At 37.8% G+C, this 24,174-nt stretch overlaps 1 protein-coding gene across 1 annotated transcript in view; it reads right to left on the minus strand.

Annotated features, from left to right (window-relative positions):
* PDGFC (platelet derived growth factor C) overlaps positions 1-24,174 on the minus strand; it is a 134,861-nt gene that overhangs the window by 39,800 nt on the left and 70,887 nt on the right. The window contains exon 2 of the mRNA XM_074589744.1: positions 15,830-16,025. Coding sequence (XP_074445845.1) covers positions 15,830-16,025 — 196 coding nt within the window. The remainder of the gene's footprint in view (positions 1-15,829; positions 16,026-24,174) is intronic.

The raw sequence follows: 24,174 nt of genomic DNA on the forward strand, positions 1-24,174 counted from the left end.
ACAGAAAAGTCCCTCACATATTTCCTGGACATAATGACATTTTTAGCCAATAACTTTATTTCTGTCAGTTATCTAGGCTGAATGTGCCCAAAGAATCTTCTGTGAAACTAAAATTCCTTGCATTGCACATCTGGACCGAAGTCTGAACTTGCTGTGAAAAGTAACAAAACAAAGTGGCTCAGATGCTTTAGCATTTACAAGATTGTGCTACATAATTCACAAAGATAAAGAGTAGTGGGGACCATAGCATAGCCATCCAAAATTATTTCTCCATGAAGACAAGCTTGTACTTGAAATGCAAGAAAACTAGGATAAATAACCAAGAACTGAGAAGCTATTTTCCACCTACAGTGGAGTAAAACATGTTAAAATTCACATTGAACCAAACAAATAATCCTTCTTTGTGCAGTGTACAAAGGAGAAAACACAACCCTCTTTGACAATGACTAAAGAAATGGTCTGGTGCTGTATCTATGTTCAATACGTTATTCAAATATTGCTAAGTAATATTTATCACAAAGATGTAGTCCAGTCTCCTTTCCTGGTATGAAAGACATTTTGCCTTTAGTCATGGTGCCCACAATGCCTTCCCTTATACCTGTTGCAGAACATGTATTCCTCTTCCCTATGGCCTAGGTGCCTGGGACCATGGTCTGAATTAACGACCTGAGTAAAGACAATTTATTGGAAAAGAACAAGGAAGCGATATAAGTGACTCTAAACTTCAACACCTTTCCAACCAGGAAATGTATTTTCCAAGGGAGTAAGTTTTCCTCTCCTTTCTATATTTTTTCTGTGGTTTACACTGTCATTTGCTAAACATATTCTGACAGGCTGTTTACCTTGGCTTGCAGTTTTGTGACCTTTTTGTGGCTTCCCTCTGCCTTTGGAATTCCACAAATATATCAATGAATGTAAGAAGCAGAAACCCATGAGGTAAAACACTTTATCATATCAGCCATGTTGGATCTCTCCATCTCTATAGAGATGTGTGCTAGACAAAAATCTAGCACACCCAGTAAAACAGCTTGTGAAAGGTGAAATATATTTTTCCTTTCCCCTTGGATAAGAATCTGTTTAAATTTATTTTATTTTTAATGAAGAAATAGGAAGTTGACAAGAATCCCAGTCTTTTTTTTTTTTTTTTGATAGTGTCCTGTGGTAATATTTCTGTTCCAACTTGTTTTAAAGCACATGGAATTCCGAGGTTTTTCTGGTGCCAGCGCAGCACCTCAAAATACCTACCTCAGCTGCAGCCCAAAAGCATTCAAGGACCACTGGCAGTTCACCAGACAAACTGTTATTGAATAGAACTTAGATGGTTTATATTTGGACAGCTTCAATTTTGGAGACATTGGAAATTACTAAAAACTGTCATCATGAAAATATCATTTTGATCTTTTTCTAAAGCAAAAGGAAAGTAAGGCCAAATGTTTAGCTTGAAGATATTTTATTTCAGAACTTGTCTGTCTCGCTTGCAATAAATTTGGGAGACCTCCTCCAGTCAACCCAGCTCTCCAGTAATGCTCGGATGGGCAGATTCACATTTACCTGAGTAGAAATTGGAGCCTGACAGAGGCACTTAAATCCACCGTATCTGGTGGCATACCCAAGCTGTTTAACCAGCCTTGTTATTCTCCACAGGTCAACACACTGTGCAGTCTCCAGCAACAACGCATGGCAGGACAAGGAGAATGCAAAGCTTATGACAAAGGGCAGGGGGGAAACGGGAGGAACACAAGAAGGAAGAAGAGAGAACGGCATGCTGGAGTAGAGAAAAAAAAAGTAGATTTCAGGCAAACTACAAAACCTATAGATGTAGCAACAGTTATAAAAAGAAAAGCATACTGCACCATTCATTCACTAAGCGGAGAACTTTCTTCTTTTCTATTACCAATACTGCCCCTCTCACAGAGAATAAAGTAAGTTTTCCTCAAAGACCAAGACACAGAGATACAACACGCATCATGTGTTATGAAATTCAAAATGACACAAAAATTAAACAATTGGTAATAATGAAACTGCAGGTAGTTGTACACTATTTTTCAGTCTGTGTAAGAGGAAATCTTACTGTTGGTATTTTATTTTTTTATTTTCCCTCCAACATGGCCAGGCCAGGTAGAACAACCAACTGCCACCCAAGTTTGCAAGCTTCAGAACAGCTGTTTAATTAATTTATTTGCTTTCCAAAGGCATTAATTTACTTCACATTAGTTTGCGTTTGTTGCCAGTCAAAAAAATCTACGGAAACCTCAGCCAGAAAAATACTGGCCTATTCAGTGCCGTCCTCCATTCAGTCCAGTAAATACAAAAGTTCCTGAAATCTCAAATCACTAGCAGTGCATATCAGTAAAAGTTAGCTATTAATAACTCCACTTGCCAGATAGGCAGCAGAGAAAAAACTCACATGATACAGAAAGTAAAATTCCTGGAGGAAGGGAGAAGGCACCTTGGCTGCAATGGTGACCCTGTGGCAGATCCAGCAAACACTCCATGCAGGGTAAAAGTTCAGTAAAAATGATTCTGCTCAACATTATCAGAAACATTTAACTGCGGCTACTTTGAGTGACAGAAAAGACAGAATGCTGGTAGAAAGTTGTTTTTAGAAGACTACCTGATATAAAGTTTTAAATATTTAAAATATTCTCTCTGGATTTTGTCTTTCCAAAAGGAAGTTCTGAAAAAAGTTACCCAGAATCATTTGATTTCAGTTCCCGAGGCTCACAGTATAGGCAATGCACTCCTGGTATTCATCCGCTTTAGGAGGACTTGGCAGTGCCTTCCACTATAAGAGGAAGCTCCTTTGGATATCATTACAGATTGTTCAACAATTGAAAGAGAGTTATGTTCTACAGTGTCTGTCATACTTGATGTTTTAATGTAAAAAAAAAAAAAAAAAGAGGTGATAGAACAGCAATGATTTGAAATGAAATTAGCGTGTCCAGAGAAGGGCTAGCGTGTCCAGAGAAGGGCTACAAAGCTGGTGAGGGGCCTGGAGGACAAACCTTATGAGGAACGACTCAGGGAGCTGGGGTTGTTTAGCCTGGAGAAGAGGAGGCTGAGGGGAGACCTTATCACCCTCTACAACTACCTGAAAGGAGGTTGTAGAGAGATGGGGGCTGACCTCTTCTCCCTGGTGACAAGTGATAGGACGAGGGGAAACGGGTTCAAGTTACGTCAGGGGAGGTTTAGATTAGATATTAGGAGACATTTTTTCACTGAAAGGGTTATTAAACATTGGAATAGGCTGCCCAGGGAGGTGGTGGATTCACCATCCCTGGAGGTGTTTAAAAAAAGGGTAGATGGGGCACTGAGGGACATGGTTTAGAAGTGTCTCTTGTCAGGGTAGGCTAAAGGTTGGACTCGATGATCTTAAAGGTCCCTTCCAACCTCAACAATTCTATGATTCTATGATTCTATGAAATAAATTTCCATAGTAGTACCTGTATCTGCTGATCCTACACATAACCGTGTTTTAACAGTCACTGGAAAGAAACAGCATATCCAGATATAATCCAAATAAATAACTGATGAGGTCAGGTTTCTTGTACTCAGAAAATGATGTTTAATTATACACAAACATCACTTCCAGCAACAGACATCGCTTCCAGCCAATACTGCAAATGAGCATAAAAAACGCAAGTATCCTGCCATGTCTACATTTTCCATGAAATAAAGATACTCAAGGTATAAACAGAGAACATTTCTAACTGCCATTCACCAAATATGGGTGGTAGTTTCTGCGCCAACCTACTTTGAATACATCTATTTTAGAATATGCAGTACTGTACATTAAGAACTGCCTTATGGAAACACAGATTCATTCACAAATGTTAGATGGTTGCCATGGTTCTCTCTATTTAATCTTTCCTCATAGTGATTAGTAACAGCCTGAGGCTTCTAACACAACCGCACAACTTTCTCTGTATTTCTACCTTGTTATTTAGGATACATTAAAAAAAAAGTTTAATCCTTAGATTTCGATTTTCTTCCCCTTCATTCACTGCCAGACACTTTGGTCATAAACACACATTTATAATACTGCAAGTGAAAGGGAAAAACAAAACAGAGTTCAAAGCTCCAAATTCTACTTTTCAAACATTGGAACACTTTTCATGAAAAGAAAAGGATGCTCTGGTTGTTTGGTTTGGAGAAATTAACTGCTGCATTACCACTCTCCAGTCTACCAGAAAACATATTACCATTTTCTGTGCGTCTGCTGAATACTTGAGGCACCATGTGAGGCTGAGACACATACATTTTAAGTAGTAGCTTTTGTCGTCTAGTGAACTAGAATCAAGGCACCTAATGGAAAAACAACTCCAAAGAAATGCAGCTCCTTTATATCAAAGGCTTGTTTTAGTGCCAACTGATAAACTGAGTATTGCTGAAAACATATCTTTTCCCTGATGACTTGTAAATTGGCACACAAACACCTCTAGGAAATAAATCATCATGACTGGTACCTAGGTGCACCGGTAAATACTTAAGGATCTCCATCTCAAGCACATGAATATCCCGTAGTGTCTGAAGGTAACTTCTGCCTTGTGGGGAGGATGTACGTTAGCTTTTCCACAAGAATGAGAACTAGATACACTGGTAAATTTATTTCAGGCTCTAAACCAAAACAACTCTATATTCAGACAGCAACGCTGTAATTATTTAAGCTTGTGTTAAACTACTGATACAGATAAAGCATGTAAATAAGTATTTTAAGAAGAATAGAGCAACCACAGAATTCAGTCTTAGATAGCCTGTGCTATGAACTAACTTATACTGGTATAACTTCTATTGATACGTTATTTCAAGCGCTTGAATAAGAATCTTGTTGAAAGAGACACTATAATCCTGCTGATCTAAAGTGGAGGTTAGAAGGAAAGAAGATGGTTTCCCAAGCTCCTACTTTTAAAAGGCTGATCGCCAAATTACTCAGAAGCCACCTATACTTATGTTCTTTATATCAAAGAATGGCAGGTATTCCTAATGCCAGTCAGGATAAGAAACGTGTTTAGGTCTCCTGAAATACGGATTAAGTTTGCCTAAAAAGGGCACGTTATAAGTAGAACAGAGATACAAAACAGAAAAGTGCACGAAATTTCATATTGACAGTACCATTACTACATCAAAGTGGAAAATGAATATGGTAAAATTGGAGAGCTTGGAAAAAAACCATACCAACACATGTGAATCGGCTTGCAAATGATGCCTCATTCCATTTACTTACGTGGGCCATTCTTAAAATCCAAAGGAAGAAGTTCCATGGGGAGTAAGTCACCATGAGTTTCCATCACTCTGGGTTACTATGCTACCCTTACCTTTTTCCTATTTGACTACAGACTCTCCTGTAGCCATATAAAACACACTAAGTTTTTACTTTTTTTTTTTTTTTTTTGAGATTTTCCACGAAACCAAGAAGTCACTTGGGAAGGTTATTTTTCAAGGACTAGAAAATGGATAACATGTACATGAAATATTTTCTTGTACTGTTTCACCTTCAGTCTGTCTGCTTTCTGCTACTGACTTCATGTGCAGACCAGAGAAGTTTTTAGTATCCTGCACAAGTTATGAATTGAAATCATAATGCATGTAACAAAAATGGTAATAAGACAGAGTATACTTATTGTACTGCACACTAGTGTTCCTATTCTTCCCCCTCCATGCCCCCAGAGGAATACCTGTACAATAATTATTTTTATTACTATTATTATTACTACTATGTACTCATGGTACAACACCACATGGAAATGGCCATTAGAATTCAGGGTCCTACTGCACTGGACACTATACCCTCCAAAGCACATTTCCCCTTATAAAGAGGCAGCCCATTGCCTCCGGACAGTGTACCAGCTCAGTATGTATCCTACAGCATACAGTACTACGCTCTCCAGATTTTGGAGAATGAAATGCCTTACCAACTTTTTCCCAGTACTTCTCTGTAAACTCTGGTATATTTTTATCTTGGGAATTACAGCGATCATAATAAATCACATGTTCCTACTCTACAGATCAATATTTTGTGCAAAACCAAAAACTTTAGGGGAGCTCAGCATTCACGTCAACAGCCAAGGTTGTAAAACATTCTTTCTAATTTGCTATAAAATTTCTACCTCTACTCACCCTGTTCACAGTGGTCAGTGCATCTGTTTCAGCTTCTGCTAATCCATAATTATGCTTTTACCATTGTTTTTCAAGCAGCATTTTAAATATTTATTCTAGGATCTCAAATCGTAATTTTTTCTTTATGCACAATCCTTATATCCTGGACTGTATCTATGGCTCCAGTCAGCAACGTGAAAACTACCGGCTAAGCAATTTCCCAACAATATTCAAAAGCATATTTTGGAAGAAAACAACAAAAAAAATCCTAAAGGGCATTTTTAGCATGTGAAGATTCACCCAGGGCGGTGCAAGCAGCACCCTTTCCCCTCAAGCATCCTCTGATGGTACAGCAGCATTACACAACTGGTCAAGTTTCCTCTCTTTTCATTCCCTCCTGCCTACCTCAGTGGAGGTTAGGGCTCTATCTATGTTTATTTAAACGAAAAGGCTTTTATTTCTCTAGTTCAGCAATACAATAACATATGGTCTCTTGGCTGCTACACCAGCACACAGGATTTACCAATCCAGGACAGACCATTTGTCATGAAGTCCAATATCCTGCTTCAGGACAGGCTAGTAATTGCTACTGGAACAGAAAGTGAAAAATCCCTATAACATAACTGAGCAGTCGCATAACACTGCATGAGGCAGAAAAAACGCGTTCCCAACCCTAGCACGAGATCAGTTTTCACCTAAAAAGTGAAAGGAGTTTCCTCTCACTTCAGTTTACCTAGTTATAAGTTAATGGTCATAAAATCATGCAGACCTATTTTTAACCCAGCCACAGCATATGAATCAAAGGCTAGTCTGAAACAGTACTTCTTAATAATCGCTGCTAGTTTACTAGTCTCCCTGTTCTTGTGTTACTGTCAGAAAAGGAAAAGATCTATTTATTTTACCTTATAAAACCCCTAGGAAACTCCCATATGACCATCTAACTTTTTTTATAATAAGTAGTCTTCCCTTTTGCGATTTCTCATGCACATGCATCTTCTCAGATATCCTGATGATCAGATAAGAACAGATTAATGTAAACTGCATTACATTTCACTTCTACTTTATCCCAATGGAGCAGCATTAAGTGCAAGACAGGACTGTTACCGATTTCCCTGAACGGCAATAGTTGCTGGTAATGCGATCTAACTGCAATTTCACGTGAACAACATACTTTGTTAAAATGTTGATGATACACATGAAGAAGCGACCGCAGCATATAGTGAGAGGGAGAGGGGAAAGGAAGAAAACAAGGGGAGGAAGAGAAAAAAAAGAAAAGCTGCGTAACAGGTGAAGAAACACAACTGTCCATCTAGGAATAGGCCAGTTGGTATGCCTGCTATTCCTGATGATTAAACAGGATAAAGCTGCTTATAAGCCTGACAGTGAGCCTATGGGCTTAACTGTACTTAGACTTTCAGTAACCAGAAAACATCAGGGAGGGAGCGCATGCTATGTATAAACTGGAAAATATAGACATTACACAGGGTAACTTTAGATTATGCTGCTGGGCCTGCCTTTGCAACTTGCATTTCTCTTGACATCAGGACTTAAGGGAGCCACACCAGAAGCCAAGGTGGCTATAGGATCCATCTACATTCCTGATCTCAGGTGGTGATGTCTCACCATGAGTTTTTGTGCCTACTTATAATACAGGTTTACTTCTGTCTTCTAGTAAGTGGTGGGGCAAGAGCAGGGGAACGTTGTCAGTATCAACTATTCCCAGAGTACCCTAAACAGAAGCAAGACCCATCAGTGCCACACTCACTTTAAAAAAACAAAACAAAACAAAAAAAAAAAACCAACTTCAGTCTACACCATTAGAAACAGCCAACTATGGTAACATGAAACAATTTTAGAAGCAATAAATTAGGATTAGGACCGTTTACAAAAATATTTTGATACTGTGGACATAGTTTACTTTATTGAAACAGCTTGCTTAAGATTGGGAGGACAAGGAAGGAATTTTAAGGAGCCTAATATGTTTTTTAAGTCAATAAGTGTAGTCTCTGGTGTGAAAAAGGAGTAAGGGATTACGTCAACTGCCCACTCATCAGCAATCACTCTCCTAACACTCATCTGGACTGTGAAAATAGATTTTAAATTACTTGTGAAATAATACCCATTATAGTGTTCCCTTATAACAGTGGATACTAAAAATGAATGTTGGATTTACTGTGAGGGTGGGAAAATTGGGTGGACAAGAATGCAGTGGTAGCCCCCAAGATTGTGGAGCATGTCCTTCTGATCACATCATGTAGGCTATTGTATCCTCCTGCTCTGCTCAGGGAAGCATCTCCTTCTCTTTCCCTTTCTCATGTTGTACTCTGATTTGTTAGGGAGTACAATTTTGCAGCTATAAACCCTATATGCAGAAACTTAAGAAGTGTGTGTTACAGAGTAATCTCAGTTACAGTTGCACTGCATTTTGGTTTTCTAATTTTTTATCTTCTTTTACTGCCTGCGATATCTGCTTTGTCACATTTACAAAACTGTAAAACTGAGAATGGTATTAAGCAATTTACAATAAGCAGTAGAGAATGCAAAGGAATGTGTATACTTCTGGATACAGTACACACCTCTGCCACAGCGTGAACTATGGACAGTAGCTACACCAGCAGAATGGGACCAGCTGAACAATGAGTTAGAGTTTGAACCATTTGGTAATCAAACAATTATTTTTTTCTGGAATCATAGAAAATCCAAAAAGAGAACTTTCCTAAAAAAATAAAATAAAAAAATACAATGAACGACATTTTTATTCAATGAAATCATAATAGAAAGGAAACAGATCCAGTTAATTCTTTGATGTGAAAGACCATTTTTTCTTCAAAATATAGGAAAGTGAGATGCATAAGTCTATTGGACTCTTCTGCATTCATTATATTAAAATAATTGAGTTGTTACAACTCAACTCACATGAAAGAAATAACCCTTGTAGTTTTAGTCTTTTTTTTCTTTATATGTAAAAGAACAACTTTTATGACTCTGGTCCGAAACTAATCTAAAAATTCTTAAAAATTTGACCCCCATCCTCCACTCATCCTCCATTTAAATCCATTCAGCATTTAAATCTCTCTTGAGCTGATATCACTATTCAGTTGTCTTGGAAATGGGTTGAGCAATTAAAAATCAAAACCAAAAAAAACCAACCTCACAAACACCAGAAGAAACTACTCCATCAGCTGCCTTAACACAAGTTTTATGGCATTTTCTACACACTGCTCCTAAAACACTACCTTGCTGTCACTGCTATACCAATGACTTCAGCTTAAATTAGCTATTTCATAATAATTCTTTCCTATCAGTATTTCTATTAATCTAAGGCATTTGAATGCTAGAACTCATCCCAGCCATTTAAATTATATGACTCCTTCTCAGACTTTGAATAAAAATGATTAACAAGTAATTTATGTGTTGGGGGGGACGTAAAAAAGAAATTATGTTTGAAGAATGAGCATTCATATGCTTTTTATAATTCCATATATTAATGGAATCAATCCTATCCAAATGGATCTGACCCACAGAACTGAGCTCTAATAAATTTTAAATTTAGTATGACGTCACTTTTGCTGAAGAAGGTATAGCCAGTGATGATAGATACATTTAAGCATCACTGATACGCAGAGTCATCTAAACAGAGCCCAGCTCTTCTATATGTGTAGCATCTCATAAAAAATGTCTGGCTAAAATTGAACACACTGAAATTCAAAGGTGACGGATGTAAGAAAAGACCTTTAAGGACTGGTCTTCACTATAACACTCATCTCTGTTCTCAGAATCTATGGGTTTTAGTGCTGCCTGTTCGGGTTTTTTTTTTTCCAATTTGAAGCCTTAGAAATTTCGGGGGACTCCTCACTGTTTTCTGAATTTTCAAATACAGGTGGCAGCAGTAACCCCTCCATCTTCTGAAGGAAGGCTGGGGGGCGGGGGAGGAATAAGAAGAAAGCAACGCAAATCCCAGCAGTCCAGCTGCTTAGCGACATGAGTTGCCATGAACATTGTTTGCACCAGTTCCTCTTTAAATACAGAGTTCATTTAAAGGTCTTTGTCCAGTTATTCAAAGCCAACTTGAACTTTGTACTTACCCAAGAGATAACTTCACCCTCTGTAATCACAAGTCCACAAGAAGCATTTAAGGCTGTCTGACAGTAAGGACAGCCCATCAGTTGTCCAGAAAACAATTTTCTTGGGAACTGGACCTTGATGAGGAACTCACTGTCCTTAAAAGCCCCAGAATTAATACTTACTTTATGTGAAGAGTTTTTTCGGGGTTTTTTTTCTGAATCTATGCTTGATACTAGTATGTTCTTTGCCTCTACAATGCACTCAAGGCAAAGCAAACAGTATATTATTTTTTCCCCAGGTGGGGGGTAAGTGAGGGAAATTTCCTTTATCTAGAAGAAAAAGATGCTGAAATTCTTTCATGCATGCACCCTGTTGATACCGTAAGGTGCTTCTATAACAAGGGGCCAGACAAAAGTGAAATACCTGTCCTTTTTTTTACTGAAGCACTTAGGAGCTGCAGTTATCCATCCATATTTTACTCCACATGCTAGATGTACAGATTTGTAGTAATTACAAGAAATGAAGCTGCCCGTGGTATAAGTTACTTATTATGTCTTATGTCACACGGAAAGATCTCTTTAGCAAATTACATAACAAAATATTTAGCCTTTTTATTGTGTTTACCATAACTTATCACTGCATGATGTGCATTTAATGCAATATTTTTCAAAAACAGACAGTGAAACAAATATTTTCCTCTTCATAGACATCCAATAAAGACAGCATCTGTATGTTTTGTCTTAATAACTTGTTTCAGTCTTGTCAGATTGAGCCAAATCTTTTGATTTTTTAACCCTTGTCAACCATTTCCTAATGATACATTCGTTAGGAACACATACGACTGTTGAAGCTGGTTGGATTACGATTTCTACCACAGAACTTTGATGTTCCCTGAATGGAAGGGAACAGCTTGGGCACAGTTCAGTCACAACAGATCTGAAGCGAAGGCAAGTAGCTTACAGAAACATTAGGAAAAGGCAGGTAGAAAATTTAATGCATGTGGCTCTGTATTTTACAGCATCACCCCAAGAACCGTCAGAGGAAGAACATTCCCAGTATTAAGTATTTAATCTGATGTGAGGAAGAAAAAAAAAAAGTCACAGTACTACTCACACAGATTTTACCCCATGTTAGTACTGACAGCTGCCTTCAGCTTAACTAATTTTCTTCAGGCAAAAGTTCTACATACTGCACATATTAACAAGACAAGCTTTGGGAATTCTTTCAAAAACCTTATAGGTAAATGCTTCAATTATATAACTATATGAACAGGTTCACATATGCAGCTGCTAAAAGCTCCCCCCAGCCCCCACGCCCCCAGAAAACCACCCCACACAAAACAGGCTATAGTTCATACTTTAAATTATTGGAAGACCGAAGAGAGTCGAAAATGAGTATAGCTAGCCTAAAATGAAGATTATGGTCAAATGGCATCTATTATTCAACTATTGGTTGGTTACACATTCTTTTACTCATGTGTTTTATCCTTATCATCTTATCTACAGTAATTGCACTTTGGATTTGTGACATATTTCTGTGCTTTATCATATATAATAAAAGTCAAACAGACTGTAATCATCTGATGATTAGAAAGAACAGCTGCAACCACCACTGAGATGTACAACTAGAGCCATTCTGTGCACAGGGAGAGAGAGAGTTTGGCACAGGTTACTAACATAAGAAAGATCATTTTTTCTCTTTTCCTATTGCAGACTTGCGTTGTAACGCTCCAGAGTACAGCCTACTCACAACATCAGACTGCCCGTTAAAGACAACTGCGGCATCCATGCTCTTCCTGAAAGGAAGCTAAATGTGTGTCTTCCTGACACAGAGGAGTTTATCCCAAAGCTTTTATCACTGCATGTTCTCAGAGACAGAAAGCAACAATTTTGGACAACAAGCAACAACTGAGCAAAAATCAGTCCCTCCTGGTCAAGGAAAGTTATGGCATCTCCCTGATGATAGGAGCTGTCAGGCACAGAATCTAACGGCCTCATGACTGAAACAGAGTTGAGGGGCTAGCATCATGAAAATAATGACTTGTCACATCAGCTATCACATCAACAGAAGAAAAGCTGCTTCTTTTCCTCATCAGAAAGGGTGGACATACAGAACGTAAATCCACTATGCCTCATTTAGATAGAAATTCCCTTTATGTAAGGAAAATTCACTGACAGTCTGCATACTTCTCCCTTTTTGTTTGTTTGGTTTGCTGGGGGATTTTTTTGTTCATAAACTTTTTCTTTTGCAAGTCACAACTGAAATCAAACAGATTGTACAAAGCCAAAATTCCTGCAATATTGCAGAGCATTAAATATCCATATTATCAACCAAATAACCTAAAGTTCTTCTGGGATACATGCATGGATCTAGTTTTCACAGAAATTGCAGTTTGTGTTCACTTTGGAGAGGACTCAGTGGGATTTTTAACATTTTGCCCAGAGAAAGGATGCAGTGCAGAGGAATTAGAGCTATTGCTAAAATGAAATAAAATAAAATAAAATAAATCAAAATAAATCAAATCAAAATAAATCATTAGCTGTATTTTAAGCAGTGCAGAGACAAATTGCAGAAATTTCAAGCACATCACAATTGTAAAACCAGGACAAAAATCACCTGGAGAAATACGGGAAAACAGCGGAAGTGTATTCTAAAGCCCATATACTTTAAAGTTTGTTTCCAAAACATACAGAACACAGCAATCCTTATTGAGACTGGTGAGAATTAGCACAACAATTAGGACTATGTGTGTTAATGCTGTTCCAGGTGAGGCTAGGTCAGGATGGCTGGTCATAAACACAGAATTTGCTGTAATGCAAATGCTCTACCCTAGTAAAACACTGTAGGTTGAATTGCAAGTAAAAATGAAGTGGGAAAAGATGCCATGCGAGATCACTCTGATTCCGATTCAGGTAAGTATTTAAAGTGGAGACTAGGCTGGTACCTTCAATGTATCTGTAAAATGTGATACTTGCTCTAGATGAAAAGATCTCACAGAACAGCTTGAACTGTCAGACCAGACTTTGGAGAAATCCAAGTGTGGATGGCCAGATACAGGCAAAAACTTGCCATACCTTCAGGATACATCTGGGACATTTCTTATTCACCATTACCATTGTTTTCCAGCTATTTAAGAGCAAAAAACTCTTATATAGTTGGATATGGTTTTCTTTTATTTTTCTCCTATGTAGGAGCAATATTTGACTTACGATGAGATTTAAAAGCTGCTACAGGGTATTACAGCCTACAGCAATGATGGAGAAAGCTCTGGCATTGCACAGAACATGCAGCTTAAGAAGCAGGTAGAAGAACTGAAAACTGACAATGACCACTGCAGGTGACTCATGAGATCCTCTCATATACTATTTAGGGGGAAGAAAAATATCCTGGCAAAAACTGTACACTGTTGCATAGAAAGTCTAATGGGCTTCAGTTTTTGAATAGTTTCAGTCATAGGTCAGAATTAAAGGATCAGGTCACTGTAAGGTATAGAGTTATAATATATTAAATTTCATGTCATATTTTATTCTGTCCTTTGTCATATAAACTCAACAACTGTTGAGTACTCTACAGCAAAAATACTGATTTGTGTGTTTCAAGATGGCAGAAACAGTGGAGTAACAAATAGCATGGGATGAAATCAATAAAATCCCTTAGCTTTTCTACAGAAGGTACTGGAAAAAAGATTAAATAATTTTATTAGGAACTATAAGAGATAAGAAACACAAGACATTACTTATAAAGAGATATCACTCTGATAACTGGTATCTTACACGGCCTATTTTACACAGTTAAACTCTCTGTGTTTTAGTCATTTCCTCAACTTGTCAATTACTTATACTCCCTTCACGCCAAACAAGGTACACTTTCTCTTTCTTTACTGAGTTTGTTACTGAGTTTAAATTTCATACGAACCCTAGCTATATGTTTTATTTTGGTTAAAAACAACAGTATAACTTTCTCTGAGGCTCTTATCTTCCAAGCCAAAAAGCCCAATGTGTCCTCAAAAGTGCACATATCAGGAATTGCATTCATACAACTTCCTGGTATCCCTGCACAAATATGAGCACGATAAGATTACAACCGAGTGAAGGTTATGAGTGACTTATTACTCTTTATTAATTTGACCAATACTTTTGTATTCAGCGCATTGTTTACTTAAAATAAATGTACTCCCATTAAAATACTATTCTAGTTATAATATTAAAAATATTTTAACTTATCTTACTTTTTTCTTTGCAAGTGGACGAATGAGTCACCCTACCTGGATTTTCTTTCACTTGCCACTTCACTCTGCCATATGCAAAGAAAAGAAAAAGCAAGCTAAGTTTTCATTTAAAGAAAAGAATTCTTGTGCAAAGGGAGTGCACTCATCTGAGCAAACATATGTTTATGGTAATCAGTATTTTAATTATATTTGACATGGCCTTGACAATTACTCCCTTCAGAATTATGAAAGCAAGATATCTGTCCATCTGTTATGAACCTCAGCTCCCAAATTAAGGATAAGTCCAAAAGTAACCTCTAAGAAATTACAATTTGTTATCAGCAGTTGATTCAAGATATAAAACCAACCAAATGTCAGTTAATTAGAAAAACTGAAAGCAAGAATTAAATCAAATGTGTATACACAACGTGCTCAAAAATAAAATCCCAAACAGAAGATCACACCATAACAAAAAACTACCTTGAAAGAAAATATCTTGTGTGAAGTACCTCTCCAGGAACACATCAAAGGAAGATATGACATTCAAATGACATATTTTATCTGTCACATAATTTACCGAAAAGAGTTCAGACAATATACCACTATTCACACCTTGTGGTTTTTTTACAATGTGTTGCTATGATGGCAGACAGATGCAGGATACGAGTTTAGGAAGTCTCCCCTTTTACCCACCCACAGGAAGCATATATAATGTCAGCTCCTACTGCCTCACAAAATACCCAAAACATAATCAATTAGATGGTTTGATTCAGAACTACGTCCATCCTGATGCCAGTTGTGTCACAGTTGTATTTCTCCCAATCTACGAAGCCTTTGGCTGCAAATCATAGGAAGGAAATACAGACTCCATAGGTCCTACAGAAACCTGTGCCAGTGATTGACCAGGCAGAATACTTACTGAAGTTGGGAAAATTACAATATCATTAAGGAATTTCCATTAATGTAATACTCTAAGTACTGTTTTTCATAGAAAACTGAGAACTTAACCATTAAAGGCCATTAAAATATTGTGCAGTATGGTGGGGGTTTTTCTGAACAGGGATGTTGTACTTTGTGTTGTGAATTCCACTTCAGGAAACTTGCTTACCCAAATTTTCTCTGTAAAAATTAGACATTCATTCCTCTAACATTCTGTCAATAATATTTTTCCAGCTGTCAAAACTTTTATTTGAGAGAGAGATATTAAATATTTCATGGTTTTGTATCACAACGTATCTGTGGACCAGATACTGAATGCGGAAGGAAAATAGGGGGACCCCAAAGCTTTCAAGTATGAAATCCTTCTCTAGCACTGCAAAAGAAAATCATAAACTAATCATTTAAAAGATGCATTTTATAAATATGCAGGTGTCACATTTTTGCAAAACTTGAGCAACCCTTTTGTTCCATCCCACACACCTCCCCTTCAGAATTTTCTTAGTTAAAGGAAAAGTAACTTACTTGCAAATGTCATCTTCTGGGTCCTCAAGCCCAAATCTCTCGTCAAAAGTAAGCTGTATCCATACATTTTCGTCTACTGCTACTAATCTCCACACTAGTACAGTATTACGCGGGTATGTGTGTGGAAACTTGGGGCTGTGAATACTTCCATTAGTAGTCACAGTAATTATCTTCTCATGCTGAGGATCCTGCACGCCTATAGTAAAGAGAGAAAAGAGAGGCATCAATACTCCTTTCTTCTCTTTTTCCTAAAGATTTTGTATAGTATGCACAGATAAAGACACTCTTGTTTTGTTTGCTTTTCTTCATCTTGCAAGGCATTTCTGCTTGGAAGATCTAACAACCACCCAAAAGTGGTAAGTATTACTTTGCTGGCCAAAAGTTATTCAAACCCAACCCTCAACTGCTGTTCAGAAAGCAGAAGAGAAGTTCAAGTGGAGATAAGAGAAATGTGACTGCAAAAACTTGAATGCAAGACTGGACTCTTCACAGAAGCCCAGCAGCCCAAGCGACTACATGGTGCCTCCTGCTGATGGTTTCAGTTCTTTATTACTGGAGAGTGCACAGAAGTCGCAGGAGGGCACAAGGAGAGGTCTGCTCGCACCTACCATAGAAGGGATGGTTTAAATTCGTTTCTTGTTAAAGGAGACTGTCCTACATTTATGGAGTCCAGTGATAAGGATTTTGATGGCTGCATCCTTCCTGATGGCTGTATCAGAGCAAAGTTATCCCGATACAGAAATGAAACTGGCTCATGCTTGCAAAAGTCACCAAGGGTAAGAAATTAGGCATTTACTGACAAGCCTCAATTGAGGGCATTCCTCAAAATTCTTCGTAGCATTGTTAGACTAAGCACACGTAAAAGTTAATGAGTGTTTTACAATGCGGCATCAAATGAATTCCAAAGAAATAAGCCAACTACATTTGATTTTTAAAGCACATAGTAACACTGAAACTACTGAAAAGACCTCATCAGGTTATGAATTTATAACTGCAAGAAGTTACCAAAAGGAAAGGACTCCTTTGGTGAGCAGCTACCGTGCCTTTCAGAGCCCCAACAACTCTCTTCACAGTAACTAAACAAATCTCATTCTCTGGTGCCCAATATTCACAGGAATTCACATTCAGCAACTGGAATCAGCTCATATGGGGTGTCTAGCCCCCCAGACAGGCACTGACCTAATCTGGATACATTTTAGCATTTTGATGTAAAATGACGAGATCTCTAAACTGCAAAATTTAACTCCATCAAATGAAAAACCCCTCCTTATGCTATAGCTGTCTTTAGCTTTTTCTAAAAAAACTGTACACAGTCAGGTTTGACATTTCAGTCAGTAAATCACAGGAATTCTCAGAGTTACCTATTAATAACTCTAGTCACAAAACAAGCTTGTAGTTTTGTATTAAATAGTTGTTAATATTATTTTGTTTTCAGCTATTCATTGTCTCTTGCCGTTAGGTACTTTTTATTTTTCTGATTGGTTTATAATCAACATTATGATGAAGATTCATTTGAAGCTATGTAAGACATACGATTCAGTCTACAATGAAAACATACACTGCAAAAATTGTACCTTATTATAACTAAATGTGAAGGCTGACAGTTAAATGAACGTACTGCAAGAAAAGAAGGGCATAGAAACAGCATTGCTATTGTGAAAGAATTAATCTATACTTAAATGTAATTTAAAGTCTGACAGAATTTGCGTTCTATTCTGGTGGACTGGTGCCTTCTACTTGTGGTACCAAGATGGTAAATTTTAAGTGGAATTGCTGCTTTTATAAAACTGAGAGTGTGGTCTTGCCTTGCAGAGGACTGGCTGTCTTGTGTACAAATAAGACAGGACAGCATGCAGTAATAAGTAGAAAAGCACAAAAAAGGCACACGAAACAGATTCCTAATTTAGATACTTCATTGGGCTTTTGTTAGCTGAGTCACAGGCATTTTTCTATAATGTATAGTATGTCAGCTGAGAGCTGCACGCTACACACAGGAGCCAACAATAATAAAAATGACTTTCCCAGAGATTAGTACACCAGAGTGCTATTTCCAAAGTATGCAAAGGACCACCATTTCAGACAAACAACATGTGGTGTCTGATGACACTACAGTCAGTGGTTCATTTTGTCTTTCAAAGCACACACAGGATTACAAACCACGTTATATTTCACAGCACATTAAGAAAGTGTTTCCTTTTGTATCATCAGGACAATGATAGCAACAGCAAGTAAAGACTGTAAATAGCTCAGGCATATCAAATGGGAAGTCACTATAAAGGGGCAAAGGAAAGAAAAGGCATATGGCAATTTAGTGAACAGAAGTTGCGGCATCTCCAGTATCTTCAGCTCCTCCATTTGTAAAGGAAAAATATCTATCTACTTTAGCACACAGTGTTCCGTGAACATATCAAATTCCCACTCACAACGCTTGCTCCATTTCAAATATTTGCTCTCGCACAGTGGAATTTCTTCTCTTACAAAAGAATTACTTTGTATGACTACAAAGGCAAGTAATCGCTGTCACTGGAGAATGACGCTTGTTATTTGTCTTCAGATAAGCTGCAATATTCCTTTTTATCCATTCTACATAAATCGTACCATTGTACCACAAAAAGCTAGCCTTTTCCTACTAAGGTCATGCATGTTCTGAACATTTCTTTTGAAGAATTTGTGTGAAGAGCACAGCTACCTGAACGCAGCTAAGATGAGACTACAGCCTCTATTCTTCTTTGTGGAATGACTTTGCAATTCCTGGCTTTATTTTAGGGATAAATCAGTCTAAGCAACACTTAAAAGGGAGTAACAAGTTCAGTCAGATTTACAGCGGTCAACTGTATAACTCCAAAGCTATATACATTGCTGCATTGATCTATCTGCCTTTCTAGTAACAACCATCCTCTCCCCCACCCCCTCCAAAAAAGACAAAAAAAAAAAAAGGGAAGATTATTACTGTACAGACAGCATTGAACAACACTGAAGAATCAGTTTAGACAAGGACTGAGGCAGGCAAGGAACCATCTCAGCCAGGGGGCAACAATACCACACAAGGGAAATGGGGACAGACAAGGACGAAAACAACGTATTTGCATCTTCAGTAAAAAGCTTCATCAGAAGATGGGCAACTGAGATCACCTGCAGGAGTAAGTTCTGGAAACGGGGCACACTAGATGGGAAAAATCCCTAAGCTGACCCAGGGATATGACACGGTTACGCTGATTAGGAAAGGACAGCGTGCACTTAACAGAGCCTGAAGTTGAAGAATGAGTCGCCGCAGTTGTCTTTGATGTGGTACAAGATGCTATCACCAGATTTATATATCTATCAATGTAGAAAGTCTGCCCCTGAAAATTACAAGATTCCAGGCATTCTGAAAGTACGGCAGTGCCTAACCCTTCCACCGACGTGGTAATGCAGATGAAAAAACACGGTATCACCAAACAGATCAGCAGATGCCACTGTAAACTGAAATTAAACCCACCGACTAGACAAGCTCATTCCTGCCTACTTCAAAGTAGGTCTCTTCCCCCATGGGCACAACACATTTCACAGAGATCAGTGCTGACACTTTTTAAATATAGCAAATACCTCTTTCTTAGTACATCATAATCACTGCTTTTTAGTGAGGGTCACGGGTAAAACTTAGGTAAATCACATAGAGCTCAGTAGACAGACGAGGAGCCGCAGAAGAAGACAGGAGCACCGCGGGTGGAGCAATGACCTTGGCAGAGATTCACATAAGGGCCAATTCACTTAAGAGATCACATAGTACTGGTAAAATTGTTGTTTTAAAACTTTTTCCTAAGTCTACACTAATTTCACAACAGGACAAGATGAGAGTACTGCTAATCATGCACTGTTAAGATATTATTTGGTGTATTTCATTCAATAGCCCGTAACTATGAAAATCAACTTCTAGGCCTTCAGAAACAGCATTAGCTCACTTGTGGCTATCACTGCTTTAAAAAAAAAAAAAAAAAAGGCCATATTCAAACACAAGAAAAGTTTCAACTCTAATTAATATCAGAGCTTTTTCAGATACACAGTAATGTTGCAGTATGTGTGAGTCCTCTGCTTTAAAACTCAGAAACAAAAGATGACAGTAACTACTTGTTTCTTACCACAGAACTTCAGAGGGAAGCAGGTTTTTTTAATTAAAGTAATCAGAAGGATTTCCTGACAGCATTCCCACATAATTTTTACAACACTCCACATACGTACAGAAACCAAGACTTTGTAGAAGGAATTCTTTGAAAAGTAACATAACATGCCATTTCTATCCTCTACCAAACTTTCAAAAAGCAGCAAGCCTACTTTCAAAAGTAGTAACTCAAGGCATACAGAGGTACCTCTTTCTGTCCGCTGTCTCTGGTTCAGTTGCCTCCAGGCACTTCTTAGCTATTATCTGAATGTAACAGTCAAAATGAAATTTGACTCTTCTGCTGGGTACAACGGTAAAGCTGGAAAATGGTCTGTTACCAGCAGAAAATTGGAGACAAATAGCTCTGTTTGATATCATTCGCACGTGAAGTGCATATCAGAGCAAAGCCACTCAAAATCACAGAAATGCTGCTTTGAAGGGACCTCTGGAGACCTCCAGTCCCAGCTCCTGCTCTAGGTTACTATCCCTGCTCACACCACGGCAAGTCACCCATTTGAAGGTTGGCATTTTCTATTTTCAAACCCCCCCCAAGATGGAAACTCCATAGGGCCTTGGGATAACCTGTTCCAGTGCTGTACTATCTCCCTAGGTAAGATGATTTTCCTAATGTCCAATCTGAATATCTCAAGCTGCAATTTTTAGCCATGGGGGGTTTCAGGGTTTGTTTGGTGTTTATACTCTGTGTCACTACCAGGAAGAGTTTAACTTGGTCACCCTTGCAACTGCTCTTCAGGCAAGTGGGGGCCTGCTATTAGACTGCCCCATAGCTTTCTTCCCCAGAATAATCAAGCCCAGCTTCCTCTTCCTCCACTCACTGCCTGCCACCAACTAGATGCTGACCCTTCAAGCTTGGCAGCACAGCCAGTTTTCAACCTACCTAACAAGCAGTCTGTTCTCCCAAATCATTATGTCTCAAGTACCACAAGAAATACTTTTGAAGCACGCATGGTTTCTTTTCATCATCACTTTTTCGAGTAGTGACCAAAGAAAATTTCATACAGGCTTGCTTTATCGCTCTCCTAAAATAGCTTTCCTAAGTGGTATGGTTTGTGGCTTTTCTGGGTTAAATCTCTGAGATACATCTAGCCTTCTGTGGATTTTCTATTTTGAGTAGCTTCTACGCTTGGATACAGCTACCTGTTTGAAATCTTGACATGATTCTTCAGGTGTTAGGAAGAAAAAAATACAGAGAGAAGTGCACAGACTGGTAATACAGACACACACGTATATAATATACACACATGACCTGTCAACTATCACAACATGATAAATTCAACTTCTAACTAGAAATCTGCTAATTTACACTGGTACTTATTACCTAAATGAGCAAGTGTAACAAATACAAACGTATAAAGTATTATAGAGACGTAAAGTAGCAAATTAGAAATGTGTAGGAGAAATATCACATCTTGTTCAGATTACTCCTTCCTCTGACAGATGCTTACCTCACACACTTGAAAAGGCATATAAAAAAATTCCAGTTCGCACAACTCAGGATGAATGTACAGAGGATTGTGTTTGTTTTTCTAAATCCTACAATTTAACCTATTACTTCTTTTCTCCAGTTACTATTTTGAGTTCAAACTTGTACTGTTACCTTAGGCACTGAATATCATACACTGTTTAACTGCTGGCTAAAGGTCTTTCTGCTGAAGCTATCTAAAGAACATTATGTGAAGGACTGCACGCAGATGAAGTGAGCAGAGAAGCAAAAGCTTTCTAATCGATCTTCAGTAACCCTGAGTTTTGGCAGTTATCCCAACAGGGAAGAACAAAAGGAAGAAAAGGAAAGAGACATCATTGGAGAACAGAGCATGGAACTACAGTAACAGATTTAATAAAGTTTCCAAACAGCTGCATGACTTAACGTCTTGCAGAAGAGAATCATGACTAATCATACACTAACAAACCTTCTTTGATTGCAAATTGCATCAAGAAACAAAAATGAGTTTATAGTTTTACTTTACAAGTTTATGCTTTATAACCTTCAAGTATTCTGCCAGTCCTTTGCCTCGTACTCTGGCTTCTGCTCAAAGAGGATGGCAATTAAACAGGGGTTTTTGTGCATGGTAAATCTTCTTACAATAAAAGGAACCTCTATTGAGATCTGTTTTCAGACTAAACTCTTCTGTAAGGCAGTCTTGGTCCTGAACTTCTCAATATCTTTTAAAACTAGGTAAATACTACATTTTAGCCAAGGTAAAGAATTCCTTTTGCTAAATGTTAGATGAGGTAACTTTTTGGTGTTATCATCACATGCTCTAAGATCTAATTATTCTAGAGCGTTTCAATAAGCATTTATTCCAGCATCCACAGGTAAAGTCTTGGCTGCACTAGAATCAATATTAAAGCTCCTGCTGACTTGAATATGAAAGGAATTCCAGCTATATTAAATACATAAAGCTGTTGGAATAATTATTTTATAATGGACTGATAATAATATAATCTGTTTTTTTCAGTAATGGGCCAATAACTCCCCCCAAAAATAGGATTATTATTATGTTGCATATTCATATTATAAATATACATTCCTGTCATTCAAAAATTAACAAAAAGCCCTGCAATATGACAATTAGCCGTTAAACTTGTTATAGCAACATCCTTCTTTTTTCTTACAGATAAAACAAATGTCAAGCCGGTCCTTTGGATAATATATTTTCACATTTGTTTTGCCTCAATTTTTCCTCATAACAATATTATATGGTAGGTGGCCATCACATAACATGCAGACTCTAGTCAAGGACTGTTCTCTATCTCTGTCCTCTTCCATTAAACTGCTAGCTTGAGTGACCTGAGTCATCTCAGACAGATAAGGCATCACTTAAGGAAAGAAAATTCTGGCCTCTTCCCCCAACCCAAAACTATTTATATATTTAATGAATTAATCCAGAATCATGAGTTGTGCTGGAGATGCAAATGAAGAGGCAAAGATACAACCTTTCCAGCAGAAAGTGCTGTGGAAGTTTTATAGGCACTATATTGTAGTTCATTCCAGTAAGAACAGAATTAATTGTAGGTGCACTGCTATACAGAAATGCAAGAGTATTAATAACTGTAAGAGCACACATATTTAAAAGATTACAGACTGGATATAAAAGAGTCTCCTTGCCAAACACAGGCAGAATAAAACACTGAGAAACTAATCTGATTCCACCTCTGTACTTCGTAAGCAAGAAGAAAGCACATCAGGTTATCACAAATGCACAAACTTTTAATGTTATTTTCTGCAAGTTATTTTTAATGTTATTTTCTCTATTTTTCATTAGTCATATATGGTTTGGATAACAGCTAGGTGTTTGACTCTCACCTATATGCCATTAGTGTATTAGATACAGTAGAAGAATCATTCAAAGTTCACTGACAGAGTGAATGAGATAGAACTAAAAGTACCTGTTGTACGAACAGCAAAAGAACAGCTGTTTATAACCCTGTTTTTCTTCACTTTGAATGATTTATAATTCATTTACATTTACAATATGGTCTCTAAATTCCCAAGTAGTATCTGGAACTGTGATGACAAGAAGCTGTAACAAAATGTGTAACTGCTCAAACTATTTTTTTAATTCCTAAGAGGGGAGGGATGAAAGGAGAAAGAGTGGAAAGGAGAGGAGAGAAAGAGAGAAAGGAGGGGAGAGGAAATGGGAAAAAAAGGAAAAAACCACCATTCTGGATGACTCACTCCCCCTGACTTTTCAAGGATTGGCAGATAGTAAACAGCTCCATGATCGATAGGGTCAAGGGCAGGCAATAGGTATAATCAGAGTAAATACCTGACCTTCACCCATCAACAGCATGAGGTCATTACGACTTCCTCATCTTCTTACAAAAAACCCTCCCCTTCCACTTACTCATCTTCCCAGAACAAGGCCTCTCTCAGTATTTTTATTTTCTGCTATATTCCAGAGCATCAACCTACTACATAATATTTTTGATGTTTTCTCTATCCTATTTTCTCCTCCCCTGCAGAAGGGGGAAGTGTTTTACATACTCTGCACTCTCAAGTCCCTCTATACAGAAAAGATGTGGATACTGAAAACTGTTAAAGCTGAAACAGAGCGTAACACTATACATTACATCAATGGATCCGTTTTCCAGGTGCACCTTGTAGAAGACCAGAACATCAAGAGGTTCAGTCTTATTTAATAATGAACAGATAAAACGAGTAGTCCTCAATGATAATGAAGCT

This window comes from Larus michahellis, chromosome 5 (assembly GCF_964199755.1).
Source record: "Larus michahellis chromosome 5, bLarMic1.1, whole genome shotgun sequence".
In the NCBI taxonomy this organism is placed as follows: domain Eukaryota; kingdom Metazoa; phylum Chordata; class Aves; order Charadriiformes; family Laridae; genus Larus; species Larus michahellis.